Source organism: Ruditapes philippinarum, unplaced genomic scaffold (assembly GCF_026571515.1).
Source record: "Ruditapes philippinarum isolate M1 unplaced genomic scaffold, ASM2657151v2 ctg3056_1_1_1_1, whole genome shotgun sequence".
Lineage (NCBI taxonomy): Eukaryota > Metazoa > Mollusca > Bivalvia > Venerida > Veneridae > Ruditapes > Ruditapes philippinarum.
The window spans coordinates 109,355-123,099 of NW_026867339.1; the positions used below are offsets into that span (position 1 = coordinate 109,355).

General features: G+C 34.3%; 1 protein-coding gene across 1 annotated transcript; it reads left to right on the plus strand.

The window, feature by feature from the left end:
• Positions 1 to 333: 333 nt before the first annotated feature.
• Positions 334 to 10,030, plus strand: LOC132735778 (beta-1,4-galactosyltransferase 4-like). The gene is made up of 6 exons (XM_060722768.1): positions 334 to 1,374; positions 4,105 to 4,337; positions 5,126 to 5,313; positions 5,798 to 5,920; positions 8,548 to 8,646; positions 9,029 to 10,030. The coding sequence occupies exons 1-6, from the start codon at positions 1,128 to 1,130 to the stop codon at positions 9,273 to 9,275; spliced, it is 1,137 nt and encodes a 378-aa protein (XP_060578751.1). The 5' UTR covers positions 334 to 1,127; the 3' UTR covers positions 9,276 to 10,030.
• Positions 10,031 to 13,745: the final 3,715 nt, after the last annotated feature.

The following is a 13,745-nucleotide window of genomic DNA, read 5'->3' on the forward strand; positions in this document are numbered from 1 at the left end:
CTATGATTTAATGTTTATAGCAGCTGGCCAGTTTAAAAAAACCTAACTATTTAACAAACCACTATCATTTATTTGTTAATATCAAAGAAAAATTGTGAAGGATATAGAGATTTAAATTCCAAATTAGAATTTACATAGATACTTCATTTTTATCGTATTTTTATTTAATTAAATGAGAAATTAAATATGGCTTAAGAAAATAAGATAAACGGTAAACAAATAGATAAACGGTAAACAAATGAGATAAACGGTAAACAAATGAGATAAACGGTAAACAAATGAGATAAACGGTAAACAAATGATAATATTTTCAGGTGTAGAATATAAATTTGGATTTATTTGATTGAACTTATATTTTGATAGACATCTATGTTCGCTGTTATTTTAATTAAAATTCGCCATTTTTGATACGATGATTTGTTTATACGAAATATCCGGTGTCTACAGTAAATTAATGCGTACAGACATGTTTTCTTGATTGGACAAAATATGTAATAAACTTTTATTATACATGTATAGTGGCGATACCAAGTGTAAAAAGCCTTCGACACTGTTTTAGGATACAGTTTTGAATTCTTCCACTGATTTAGCTTCGAAGTTATATTTTGATGTTGATATGCAGCCGTAATACCGGATTGTAACAAGTGCATTTTATTATTGAAATTCATCTTCGTTACAATAACAAATGGAATTCAAATTACAGATTGCCAATGGAAATAAAATAACGGCATTTTTATAAATCGCCCAAGAGAATATTAAGCATGAAATAACGTTTAAGTGTATGATATTATTTGGGATTACTTACGCAAGAAAAATAGATTTGAAAATTTGGGATTTAACTTAATCCGCATATGTGTAAAACATTTCGGATGAAATAAGATTGGTTTAAAGTCTAATAAAGACGAAAAGTTATTCCCTATATTGTGTGATAAACTTGCATTATGGAGTTTAAAATGAAATGAAATGATCAATCATCTGTATTAGATATTGGACGCTGTTTTTAAGATAATAAGTCATTTGACTGGATATTTTTGGACATGTATATTGAATGCAACCGTGCTTTTGTTTTTTTCTTTGAATCAGTGTTTTATTTCTATATCTAGCAATACACAACCTGCAAGATAACCATGCTAAAAGCGGGAGGAAAGATCGAAAAGATTACAAAATGTACAAAAGTACTTATTATATTTATAATACTTACACATATCTCACAAACATACCTTTTTGATAAAGAAACTAAAACATTTTTTAGAGTAATGGTATCATCAAACTCTTCTTTTTCGGAGATAAGGAATTTAGTGACTTCAAACACTTCCGGTGGTGGAGAGATCACGAACGAAAGCTCGTGTATTTATGAAGTTAGCAAACATAGAGGTTAGTATAAGTTTACATTGACGACAAGTAAACTAACAAACAATGTACATTTGAAAATGACATTATATCGCATATAGCATATTAATTATTTTAACATTTAACGGCTGTTGTCAACAGTGAAAAGCTAGTATTCATATCCGTCCAGTTTGTCGTAATCGTCGTTTATCTCCCTAAATTTGATACTAGACAGCTTAAAATTCAAATAGAAAGGGTTAATCCTACTTCGAACAGACACAGATATCAAAATAACGAATGCATGAATGAGTGATGTTTTTGTTTCGTGAGGGTACATCCGCCCGTTAAGACACAGTTGCATCGGAGAGAAACTTTTGCTCTCCTTTGCGTATCCCGGACACGCGCATATGGCTATAATTTACTTCTGTGTAATTTTCACAGAGTATAAGCTAAAGACATGAATTTTGAGCTGCAAGTAGGTCACCGTTCAGCAAACAATGAACACCTAAATGACAGTCATTAGGGAAATAAGTCCTGACTGTTGGTGCCGAACAGAGTCTGCCCTTCAAAGCCGTCACTGCGTACTTGAGACTCCCGCACCTAAGTTCCCAATTAACTCTGTCGCACTCCCGTCCCATCGGCATCAGTAGCTGTTTCGTAGAATGTAAAATTATCTTTTCTTCCCAATGCAATAACGAACTTTAGAAAAATGTAAACTCGTGATTCCGAAGAGATCACGAACGTAAATCTTACAGTCAACAATGATATCGGTCTTCAATAAATAGTGAAAACATTATATTTTTGTGAAAGGTTTGACCGCTTCTGTTTTTCTTATCGTCAATGTGTCATATTGATTATTCTCATACTTTACTATTAAAACAACTATGCATTCGATCTAGTCATCAAAAGCATTAAATTTACACATTTAGATCTACAATAAATACACTGGGTAACCAGAAATCGGGCACGGGACCTCAAAGGGCGATTGGATTCTTTCACGCCAGTAAGTCATCCAGCAATAGTACGTTAACTCAGATGTACCTTGCGCCAGGAAAACTGTAAAGTCGCCATGTGACTTTTATAGTGTCCCTAACAAAACCAGAAATTATATGATGCATTTCAAAATTGTATAGAACTATTTTCTACGCGCTTGGTTTAGTTTCGTAAAATTTCATACAAAACTGACATGAGGTAAAATATTTAAGAAATGATATAGGCCTATCCCAAACTGTGATTTTATTGCTCAATAAAATCACTGTTTGGAGTTCGGATGCGAGTTAACTTCCCCAGAAATTTGGGGTTCATGCTTGCCTGGCTATACACTGGTGACGAAGGCCAGTTATTATTTTAAGGCAGCAACCATTCATGATATATGTTTATTCCTTATTCTTCTCTTAAAATCATCAAAATTCTAATTTGTAACCTATAATTATGTTATGCTGTGTACCTACACTTGTGTTAGTATTGATCGACGTTACTTACATATCATAATCATTTATTATATTACTTTACTAAGTATTTTTATCATTCATAACTTATATCTTCAAAGTAAAATGCAAACTGCCCCGTATTTATATAAGTATGTGTATGTGCATGGAGGACTATAATTGACTGACATTGTAATTCAATATTTAAGTTATATATAAACATACGCCTCTTATCTTGTGCAAAACTATTATAATAAGGAGTTTTTTACGCAAAACGTATATACAGTAGTTAGTGGTCAGTTGTTTTCTTTTCTACTTATACTTCACTATAAAGCAGAGCATTATGACGCTTATTCAACCTAAATATACAATAACATTTTATAGATCTTGAGAAATTTATACACATTTTAATGTTTCTATTTTTACGAAAATGAGTTACCTTTAGGGCATAAGTAATGCCATTAAATCCTCTAAGCCGGATTATCTTTGAAAATACAATGAAGTTACCAACTGACCTAAAGTATAGGACATAATAGAGGCTTTAAATGACGCGATTAAACTTTTATAAAAAAAAATACTATAGTCATTTCAAATACCCAGCAAGAAAACTGTTTTACGGCACTAACATGATGATCTAATATGATAACGTGACCATTTTTAACCAAATAAAATGAGGTCGTCGATCTAATTATTTGAGTTATCTCCCCTTGAACTTGATATTTTTGTTTATTTCAAGGAAGATAAATCGCGATAAAAGCAAGTTTGTTGCTATAGTTTTTACTTTCAAATTACTGACTTTTTTATTCTTTGAGCAAGAGTTATTGAATTGATAAAGAGTGCTTTCGTTTATTTTTAATTATAATTCGGCATCTCTGCAAAAACTGCAAAAAGAAAATATATTAAAATGTTTAATTTAATTTCTTAAAAAAAATATTGTCATTAAGAGTTAGATATTTAAAAAAAAAAACAAATAAAAATATTTCAAACAACAGCAACAAAAAACGAATTCAAGGGCAGACAATTGAAAAGAATGTTCCCGTTTCCATATTTTTATATCACGCGAGGTTAAATAAAGCCAATAACACATTTCATTGTGACTTTATGTGTACATGTAAACTTTAGCAAACGTCCTATAAGCTTATAGTTTTAGCACTTTTTTATTTTTTGTTAAAAAAGTAAATTCGAATTATATAAATTATTCACTTTCCTGATTTATTTCTTGTTTGCTGTTTTATAGAACCGCCGAAATAATTGGGTACTAATTTTAGGATGAAAATAAGTAAACAAGAAATTCCGTAATGTATGATATAAAATATTGAAATGTATCTTACAGTTTGGATTTTTTCAGGTCGAATCAGTGTTAGTCTCACACAAGAGGAGATAGTTTCTGTTGACAATGAATTATCAAAAACTGTTGGTGAAGGAGGGATATATCAGCCCTCAAGTTGTAAATCTAAAAACAGAGTCGCCATTATTATACCATTCCGTGACAGGGAAGAACATCTTAAAATATTCCTACGACATATGCACCCTTTTCTACAACGGCAGAAGCTTGAGTACGGAATTTATGTTATTGAATTGGTCAGTATAATTATGTGCGAAAATTCCTTTCAAAAATGTTAAAATGAAAACATGAAAAATGTAAAAATGAAAACATGAAAAATGTATTCGTCACAAATAGGAATCAAGTGACATTTATGATAACGCATACAAGCGATGCAGTAATAAACTAATAAATATGTTTGATTTCACGCTACACTGACACGTATAAGGTCATATTGCGAGTTTCCAGTTTTACTGATGGAGGAAGACCTCAGGTGCCCCGCCGTAAATGATTTCAGAAAATATAGCAAGACTTAGCTCTCATGAAAAATCCCTGGCAAATTTCGAACCAACAGCGGTGATGGTGTAAGTGGTTTAACATCAGTGACTTTAACCACTCGAACACAGAGGATTGGTAGGCTGTAGAATGATCAATTCAATATCAAAATACTTAAAACTGGCAACGAATACTCAGTTCACGTTACTACATCCCACGCCTTGATTCCCGGACTGTCTAATTTGGTAACCGGTATAAATTTAAATCATTTTATATCATTTTTGCAATGACATTAACAATAAAAACAAATAGCTTAGGAAAACAACGCGAAAACCCTTCATAATTATATAAATTGGACGATTAATACAAAAACTTGGTGCATCTTTTGTTGCAATACGTATATTTCCGGTCTTATTTTATTTATCACCTTGCAACAATGTTAACACGTGCTACATTTTTCATTTAGAATTTTCATTTTGTGCAGACTGACTAACATGGTTCTTTTAGTATTGTATTTATTCTTATAAATAAACGTCTTGTTCTATTTTAGGACAAAAATATAACATTTAATCGAGCAATACTTATGAACATTGGATTTGTAGAAGCGATGAAACTTCACAGTTATACATGTTTTGTGTTTCACGATGTCGACCTTTTGCCGGAAGATAATGGAATTCCGTATTCCTGTGCAAACAATCCACAACATCTGTCAATTGCCGTGGATACATTGAAATACAAGTACGTATTAAATAAGCCTGGTTGACGATAAATATGAGTTTCTATTAATTCAATGATATAATTTTGACGTATGTAACTGTGTTTTGATATGTTTTCTGATAGGGTCTTGCACTTAAAGGAAGATGCATCAGCACATGGTCTTTATGTCTTGTCACTTACTTGTCTATATTGAGTAGTACATCATTTTTGGAAACAGGTGTGGTTCTCTATACAGAAGGGTTGAGAAAGAATAATGGTACAACACCTTTGCAGAAAGTAGTAAATTACGCAATAAAGATTACAGTGACTATAAGTAACACCTGATTAAAAAAGAGTAAAATATCGTGTGCTTGCATGTTAAATAGATTAATCCATATAACAAATGACCTAGAGCAAAATACAACAGATTATGTCAATTTTGTATTACATTTTTTTCAAATGCAGTAATTTACACCTAGTTATGCTTTATCATTAATATATGTTAACTTTGTAATCATAATTTCAGATTGCCAAAGACAACCAACTTTGGAGGTGTTAGTGCTTTGAAAACAGAACAATATCGTAAAATAAATGGAATGTCTAACATCTTCTTTGGGTGGGGTGGAGAAGATGATGATCTAAGCCAAAGGTTTGTGTCGTCTGCTATGCCGTATTGCCAGTTTCTGTATTCTATATGTGCCATCTGTTCGTGTCTTCTATATGTACCATCTGTTCGTGTCTTCTATATGTGCCATCTGTTCGTGTCTTCTATATGTGCCATCTGTTCGTGTCTTCTATGTGTGCCATCTGTTCGTGTCTTCCATGTTTGCCATCTGTTCCGTGTCTTCTATACGTGCCATCTGTTCGTGTCTTCTATATGTGCCATCTGTTCGTGTCTTCTATATGTGCCATCTGTTCGTGTCTTCTATATGTGCCATCTGTTCGTGTCTTCTATGTGTGCCATCTGTTCGTGTCTTCTATGTGTGCCATCTGTCCGTGTCTTCTATGTGTGCCATCTGTTCGTGTCTTCCATGTTTGCCATCTGTTCCGTGTCTTCTATACGTGCCATCTGTTCGTGTCTTCTATATGTGCCATCTGTTCGTGTATTCCATGTGTGCCATCTGTTCGTGTCTCCTATGTGTGCCATTTGTTCGTGTATTCTATGTGTGCCCATCTGTTCGTGTATTCTATGTGTGCCATCTGTTCGTGTCTTCTATATGTGCCATCTGTTCGTGAATTATATGTGTGACATCTGTTCGTGTCTCCAATATGTGCCATCTGTCCGTGTCTTCTATACGTGCCATCTGTTCGTGTCTTCTATATGTGCCATTTGTTCGTGTCTTCGATATGTGCCATCTGTTCGTGTCTTCTATGTGTGCCATCTGTTCGTGTCTTCTATGTGTACCATCTGTTCGTGTCTTCTATATGTGCCATCTGTTCGTGTCTTCTATGTGTGCCATCTGTTCGTGTCTTCTATGTGTGCCATCTGTGCGTGTCTTCTATGTGTGCCATCTGTTCGTGTCTTCTATGTGTGCCATCTGTTCGTGTCTTCTATATGTACCATCTGTTCGTGTCTTCTATATGTGCCATCTGTTCGTGTCTTCTATGTGTGCCATCTGTTCGTGTCTTCTATATGTGCCATCTGTTCGTGTCTTCTATGTGTGCCATCTGTTCGTGTCTTCTATGTGTGCCGTCTGTTCGTGTCTTCTATATGTACCATCTGTTCGTGTCTTCTATGTGTGCCATCTGTTCGTGTATTCTATGTGTGCCATCATTTCGTGTCTTCTATATGTACCATCTGTTCGTGTCTTCTATGTGTGCCATCTGTTCGTGTTTTCTATGTGCGTCATCTGTTTGTGTCTTCTATATGTGCCATCTGTTCGTGTCTTCTATGTGTGCCATCTGTTCGTGTCTTCTATGTGTGCCATCTGTTCGTGTCTTCTATATGTACCATCTGTTCGTGTCTTCTATGTGTACCATCTGTTTGTGTCTTCTATATGTACCATCTGTTCGTGTCTTCTATGTGTGCCATCTGTTCGTGTATTCTATGTGTGTCATCTGTTCGTGTCTTCTATATGTGCCATCTGTTCGTGTCTTCTATGTGTGCCATCTGTTCGTGTCTTCTATATGTGCCATCTGTTCGTGTCTTCTATGTGTGCCATCTATGTGTGTCATCTGTTCGTGTCTTCTATATGTGCCATCTGTTCGTGTCTTCTATATGTGCCATCTGTTCGTGTCTTCTATGTGTGCCATCTGTTCGTGTCTTCTATATGTGCCATCTGTTCGTGTCTTCTATATGTGCCATCTGTTCGTGTCTTCTATGTGTGCCATCTGTTCGTGTCTTCTATATGTGCCATCTGTTTCGTGTCTTCTATGTGTGCCATCTATATGTGTCATCTGTTCGTGTCTTCTATGTGTGTCATCTGTTCGTGTCTTCTATGTGTGCCATCTGTTCGTGTCTTCTATGTGTGTCATCTGTTCGTGTCTTCTATGTGTGTCATCTGTTCGTGTCTTCTATGTGTGTCATCTGTTCGTGTCTTCTATATGTGCCATCTGTTCGTGTCTTCTATATGTGCCATCTGTTCGTGTCTTCTATGTGTGCCATCTGTTCGTGTCTTCTATGTGTGTCATCTGTTCGTGTCTTCTATGTGTGCCATCTGTTCGTGTCTTCTATGTGTGCCATCTGTTCGTGTCTTCTATATGTGCCATCTGTTCGTGTCTTCTATATGTGCCATCTGTTCGTGTCTTCTATGTGTGCCATCTATGTGTGCCATGTGTTCGTGTCTTCTATATGTGCCATCTGTTCCTGTCTTCTATGTGTGCCATCTGTTTTGTTTACTCAATTGTTCACAAAATTTTAAGTATTTTAAGTATAAAAATTTGTATTTTTCCACACTTGATGTCTTAATATTTTATGTTAGTTTAACAAGAAGCATTGAAATGACATTAACATCGAAAACAAAGGAAAACGTTTCTTTCTCCTTTAAAGAATATGCTTTTAAATGTGTGTCCGATTTTTGATCCTAATCTTTGAATTTAGTCTTATTCATATCCAATTATTATAAGAATTTGTGTTATTGGTGATGATATACAAACTGTTAGGTAGATGAATCTCAAACATTTTGAATATATACCATGTAATTGCCTTATGTTCTCAATGTTAGTTGCGTGAAATAATTTAAAAACAACTCCGGGATAATTTTATCCCGATGCTGATAATTCTGAACCTGTTCTACACTTACACATGTTTCTCTTATAATTACACTTTAATTTCAGGATTAGATCTCAAAGATACGTCATTCAAAGACCTGCAATAGATATAGGGAGGTACACAATGATCGGTCACGTGAAAGATCCGAGCAAAAACCCACAAAGGTAAAAAATAACCTCAAATACCAAATTCGTGTCCTAATTTTTTTAATCATTGTATATATCGGGAAATAGTTCTTTTAAAATAAGCATTTATTGAACAAGTTAAACTACGACGAATTATTATACAATGAAGTTCTTCATCTATAATTCTTTTGATTTTATTTAATAGCAGTAATGCTTGTTATATTGGGTTTTAAGTCATGAGGTTATACAGCGAATTCCTGCTTTAATAGATGAGGAAGAAGAGTTAAGGTACCAACTCGTGAAATTATTTCAGGCACGAGCTAGCGTATGAGTAAATAGCAGTTATGACTTAATCAGTCTGATTAAAATAAGATAACAATACAGTATGAATCCTTTACATTTTTTGTTTATTTATTTCAAGGTTCTGTTTGCTGAACTCGTCCAAGCAAAGAATGACCAAAGACGGGCTTACAAGCTTGAAATATGATCGTATAAAAATCGAATTTCGGCCGCTGTACACGCTGGTATTAGTCCGGGTTAATGAAACTGAGATTGTAAAATCTGACAAGTTCTTGTACAAATTTTATACCGATTGTGTGAAAGGAGAAGCAAAGAAAGCAAATGTCTTAAAGGCAAATAATCAAAAGAAGGCCATAAAGAAGGTTTAGAAAACAAATATTGTAATCATGTTCATGAAGACAAATGTCATACGCTCAGTAAGTATGGAAATATTATGAACGACGTTAAAAATCTATGTGGTTAATAATGTAGATTAAAAAAGAGTGGTAAAAATGTGATAGTAAAAATGATTTTAGCGTTGACATGATAATACTCATATTTGATAAGAATATCAAAACATGAATGTGTAAAATTAATATATAATAATTAAGTCAAAAATGTGTCATATTTCTGTATCTTAAGAAGCCTGTACCTCCAGTATAAGAGATTGTAAATGAAATAATGTTGAACATATAGTTTGTTTTGAATTTGTATTTAGTTCATATCTTTTTTGAAATGATTTTATTGTCATTGTGGCTAGTCAGTCTAGTCATATACAGAGATTCTGGTGAGTCAGACTAGATAAAACTACAAACTCTGGTTTAATGCTGCGCAGTACATGATATAGTACGAAATCACTAACAATGTAAATATTTTCAAGTGCTGAAAAAATAATCACTTTTTATGTACGTTTAGTGATATCTATCATGCAAAAAAGATTGTGAGAGTAGAGTAAACATTGCAATAGAATATTACCCTATGCATGCATAAGTATGTGTATAAGTTCACCAGATACATGTATATGGGCGGTTTGATCCGAATAGTTTGTCTCAAACATTGATTTATGAGTGAGTATACATACATTATTCCGCGCCCATAGCGAAGCTATTTGAAACGCGTCACGACAAAACCAACATAATGGGTTTGCGACCAGCATAGATCCAGACCAGCCTGCGCATCCGCGCAGTCTGATCAGGATCCATGCTTTTCGCTTACAGACCCTATAAACAAGTGGAGAAACAGATAGCGAACAGCATGGATCCTGATCAGACTGCGCGGATGCGCAGGCTGGTCTGGATCCATGCTGGTCGCAAACGCACTATGTTGGATTTGTCGTGACGCGGCTCATTTGTGTTTGCCATTTATGTTGTTTATGGTCCCGATCAATTCAATGTACAGTGAAAATTGAATTTTGAACCAAAGTCTAAAATGTAAAAATTGAATATACATTCGTTCCCTCTTCGGTAATGGTATTTTTATGAATGAGAACGCGAACCAATTTTACGCGCCAATGCCCGCTGGCACCAGACGTAAAATATATATTCTATAGGGGCTATTTCCCTTGATCAGCCGGAGAATGAAGGGAGACCACTGTGTGGATATTAATCCTACAGATTGAAGAGCGATTACAAATTAAAATAAAATTCAAAATTGTAGAATTATCTAGAAGGATATATAAGTATATGTTGAATAAAGTTTCTTTACTGCGCTTTTAGTATTTCCGAGTAATTTTAAATTATTGTTTTATTTTGTAGAATTTGTTTAAAGTTTGTGCGTATTTTTTAAGACATATATATGTTTGTAAGGACGATTTATTAATGCGTATTTCTATCAAGAGCAACAATGTTTAAGTCTTTTCTGACAATGATTAATATGCTCTGCCGGAACCAAACACTGTATTTCCATGGAAATAGGATTTATCAAAATAATATTTTACTATGCAATCTTATCTCAGGTAAAAATATGTTTCAATGTTTTTTCTTCTGTCCTGTTTCATTAAAACACATATTGATAACACGGTAAAGCCGTGTTGATACATATTGCTTTTATACATGTTTACTTTGTTACATTTTATTGTATCTTTTGATGTTTTATTTGAAAAATAAATCATGTTAAAATCCTATATTTTACCTTCTTTTTTAACTTTCAATACCCTTTGCCTTGAAGAAAATGATTTTCTAAAAATAATGACAGAATCATCATCCAAATTGTTATTTTATGTACTAACTTTAAAAGTGAAGCATACTGCAATGGGGTTCGTACGTTCAGATTAAGTCGTGAAACCGGTTTAATAACTTAGCTCTGATAGTTCCATGGTTAGTTAATGATCCCTAGTGTTGATTTGAGGTCATAAAGTTATCTGTAAATTTCAATATAAAAATTTCTTTCCAATCAATGACTTGTAAATGTTTAATTAGTGATTTATGTAACATGGTATGGACATGGTATAAGGTTTCATGCTTCATTTACGCTGTATTAGATCAGGTACAGCCGCGCCATCGTCATCAAATTTATTTCCCAAGAAAAACGCATAATTGTCAAGATGATAGATTTTGAAACTGAACGGACTCGAATCCAGTGTAATAAACAAAGCTTTTTTATTTCTTAAGTATTTCTTTTCTCTTTAAAGGAAATTGACCACAAAGTTTTGTAATTTACAAAAAATGCATGGTTTAATTTAAAGGATGTTGGATATTTTAGAAGGTTTACTCGCAGTACAAATAGGGAGATAAATACTGCAATTATCGCTTGAATCTTTAATTTTCTTAAAATCTTAGTACATTTTTCTCAAATTAGTTTTTCTTGTAATAGTTTGGAGCATCTGGAGGCATGCATCTTTAAAATCAAAAGAATACTAATAAAACCGTAAGGGTAATCAAGCATTTTAAGAATATAACTGACGCATTATACGACAAAGAAAAATAATAGAAAAAAATATTAATTATAAAAAAATTACCCAATCAATGGTTCGAACCTTCATATTTGTGAAAACATAAAAAAAACTCTTTTTCTTTTACTAAAAGAGCACCAAGTCTTATGCTGTGTTCTCACGGCCGATCAGATCAACAAGATCAAGCACGATCAAGCGATCGGGTACCGGTCTAGCTCGGTCTGCATGCGTGATCGGGGGTGGTCGGAGCGGTCTACCTTGGTCGGCATGGCTTGGGCTTCCTATTAAGTTTGACATGTCAAAAAATTTGAGTAGCGATCGAGTAGATAAGATGTCGCGAAGCGATCGCATAGTGATCAAGTATAAAATCTGGTTAATCGAGAATAAATCGTGTAACGATCTAGTTTGGTCGGGTATACATCTCTAACCCGATCTGTACACGATCATCTCGACTTCTACTCGAGCGTTATCCGATCTGGTCGGTGGAAATCTGGCAACGATCGAGCAGAGGTCCAGTTAGTCTAGTTGAGATCGTGTATGACTCGCGTATAGGTCTGTGTGATCGAGAAGAAGTCGGGATGTTGGTCGGGTTGTCGTCGAAGAGAATTCGTAAACATGGTCGACTTGCGGTAGTGTAGGAGTCATGAATTTGCATTTAATCCAGCTTGGTCGGGCTTCATCGGAGAATTAATGTGATCGGGACGATCGAGTTGATCTGATCGGCGGTGAGAACATAGCTTTATGAAATGCATGGATAATAAATAACAATACTATCATAAAAGTAAATATTTTAATCGGGAAAAAACGGAAACTAACGAAAATGATTCCATAAATGAATGAGTCTCAGTTCAGTAATGCCAAACCATAGAATAAATATGCAATGGATCATTGTCCATGGCTTGTAGTCTTAAGGTTAAAATCAGAGTTACAATACTAATTCCTTATCAGATCAATAAATTGGGAATTATGCTATTTTGTATAGACTTGTCTTCAAAGATGTGCATAAGTACGAAAGTAAGTTAATATAAAATTTCTGGATACATTTCTAGTTTCTTTGCAAAAATAGACATGAAATACATTATTTCAAACTTACTATACTCGTACTATGATAAATAGCTGAAAATAATGGATTAAAAGGGATTGAAAACATCCGTCCCACAATAATGACCATGGAATATTGTCTCTGAACGTTTTCAGTTTTTCATGTATAATTGTACTAAAACATAAACATAATAATTTAGTATTAAATACATATATCTACTAGCTAAAAGCAATGTTTGCTTCCCCTTTGCCGTCTAACAAAATGGTGGATGTCCAATGGTGAAAGGGAGCTAACTGTTGACACGAACAACGCTAATCGCTTTTATTACACACAGACTTATTTATCTTTTAAAATATCATCGGTCGATGCGGCTACACTTCATTCGCGAACATAGTTGGCGTGGTATGTGTTCCGACAAAAAAGCCACCTCGTAAATCTTAATTGAAATGTCCATGCGGTAGACCTACGTTAAACGTGTCTGATCGGCGGCCGTGTTTTACCTGTGCGGTGCACAAGATCAGACTAAGACCAGACCTTTCCATTGTTTCACTGTCTTCATCGGTGTCTAGTATAAACTTTCAGGAAAATGGCTTAAATTTCTAAAATGGCGGAATGTCTTTTAATGCTTAATATACTTTTAAAACTTACTCAATTTAGACTCAAGCAGCTCATTAAATTTCATATGGAGAGTCGAACATTTAAATGACGGCTTTTATCATTTTATCAATTATGTGCAGAAAGAATATTGCTAACCAAAAGGGGAGGAAAATGATATCATCTTGATGAAAGTCCGATGGAAAAAAACTACTAGTATCTTGAGCTGTTCAGAAGCGGTATAGTATAGACAATACTTTCAGTGCAAATATTGCTAAAACACGATCTTTTGATAGGGTTGAGACACAACTAACTGTTGTGTTGCATACTTCC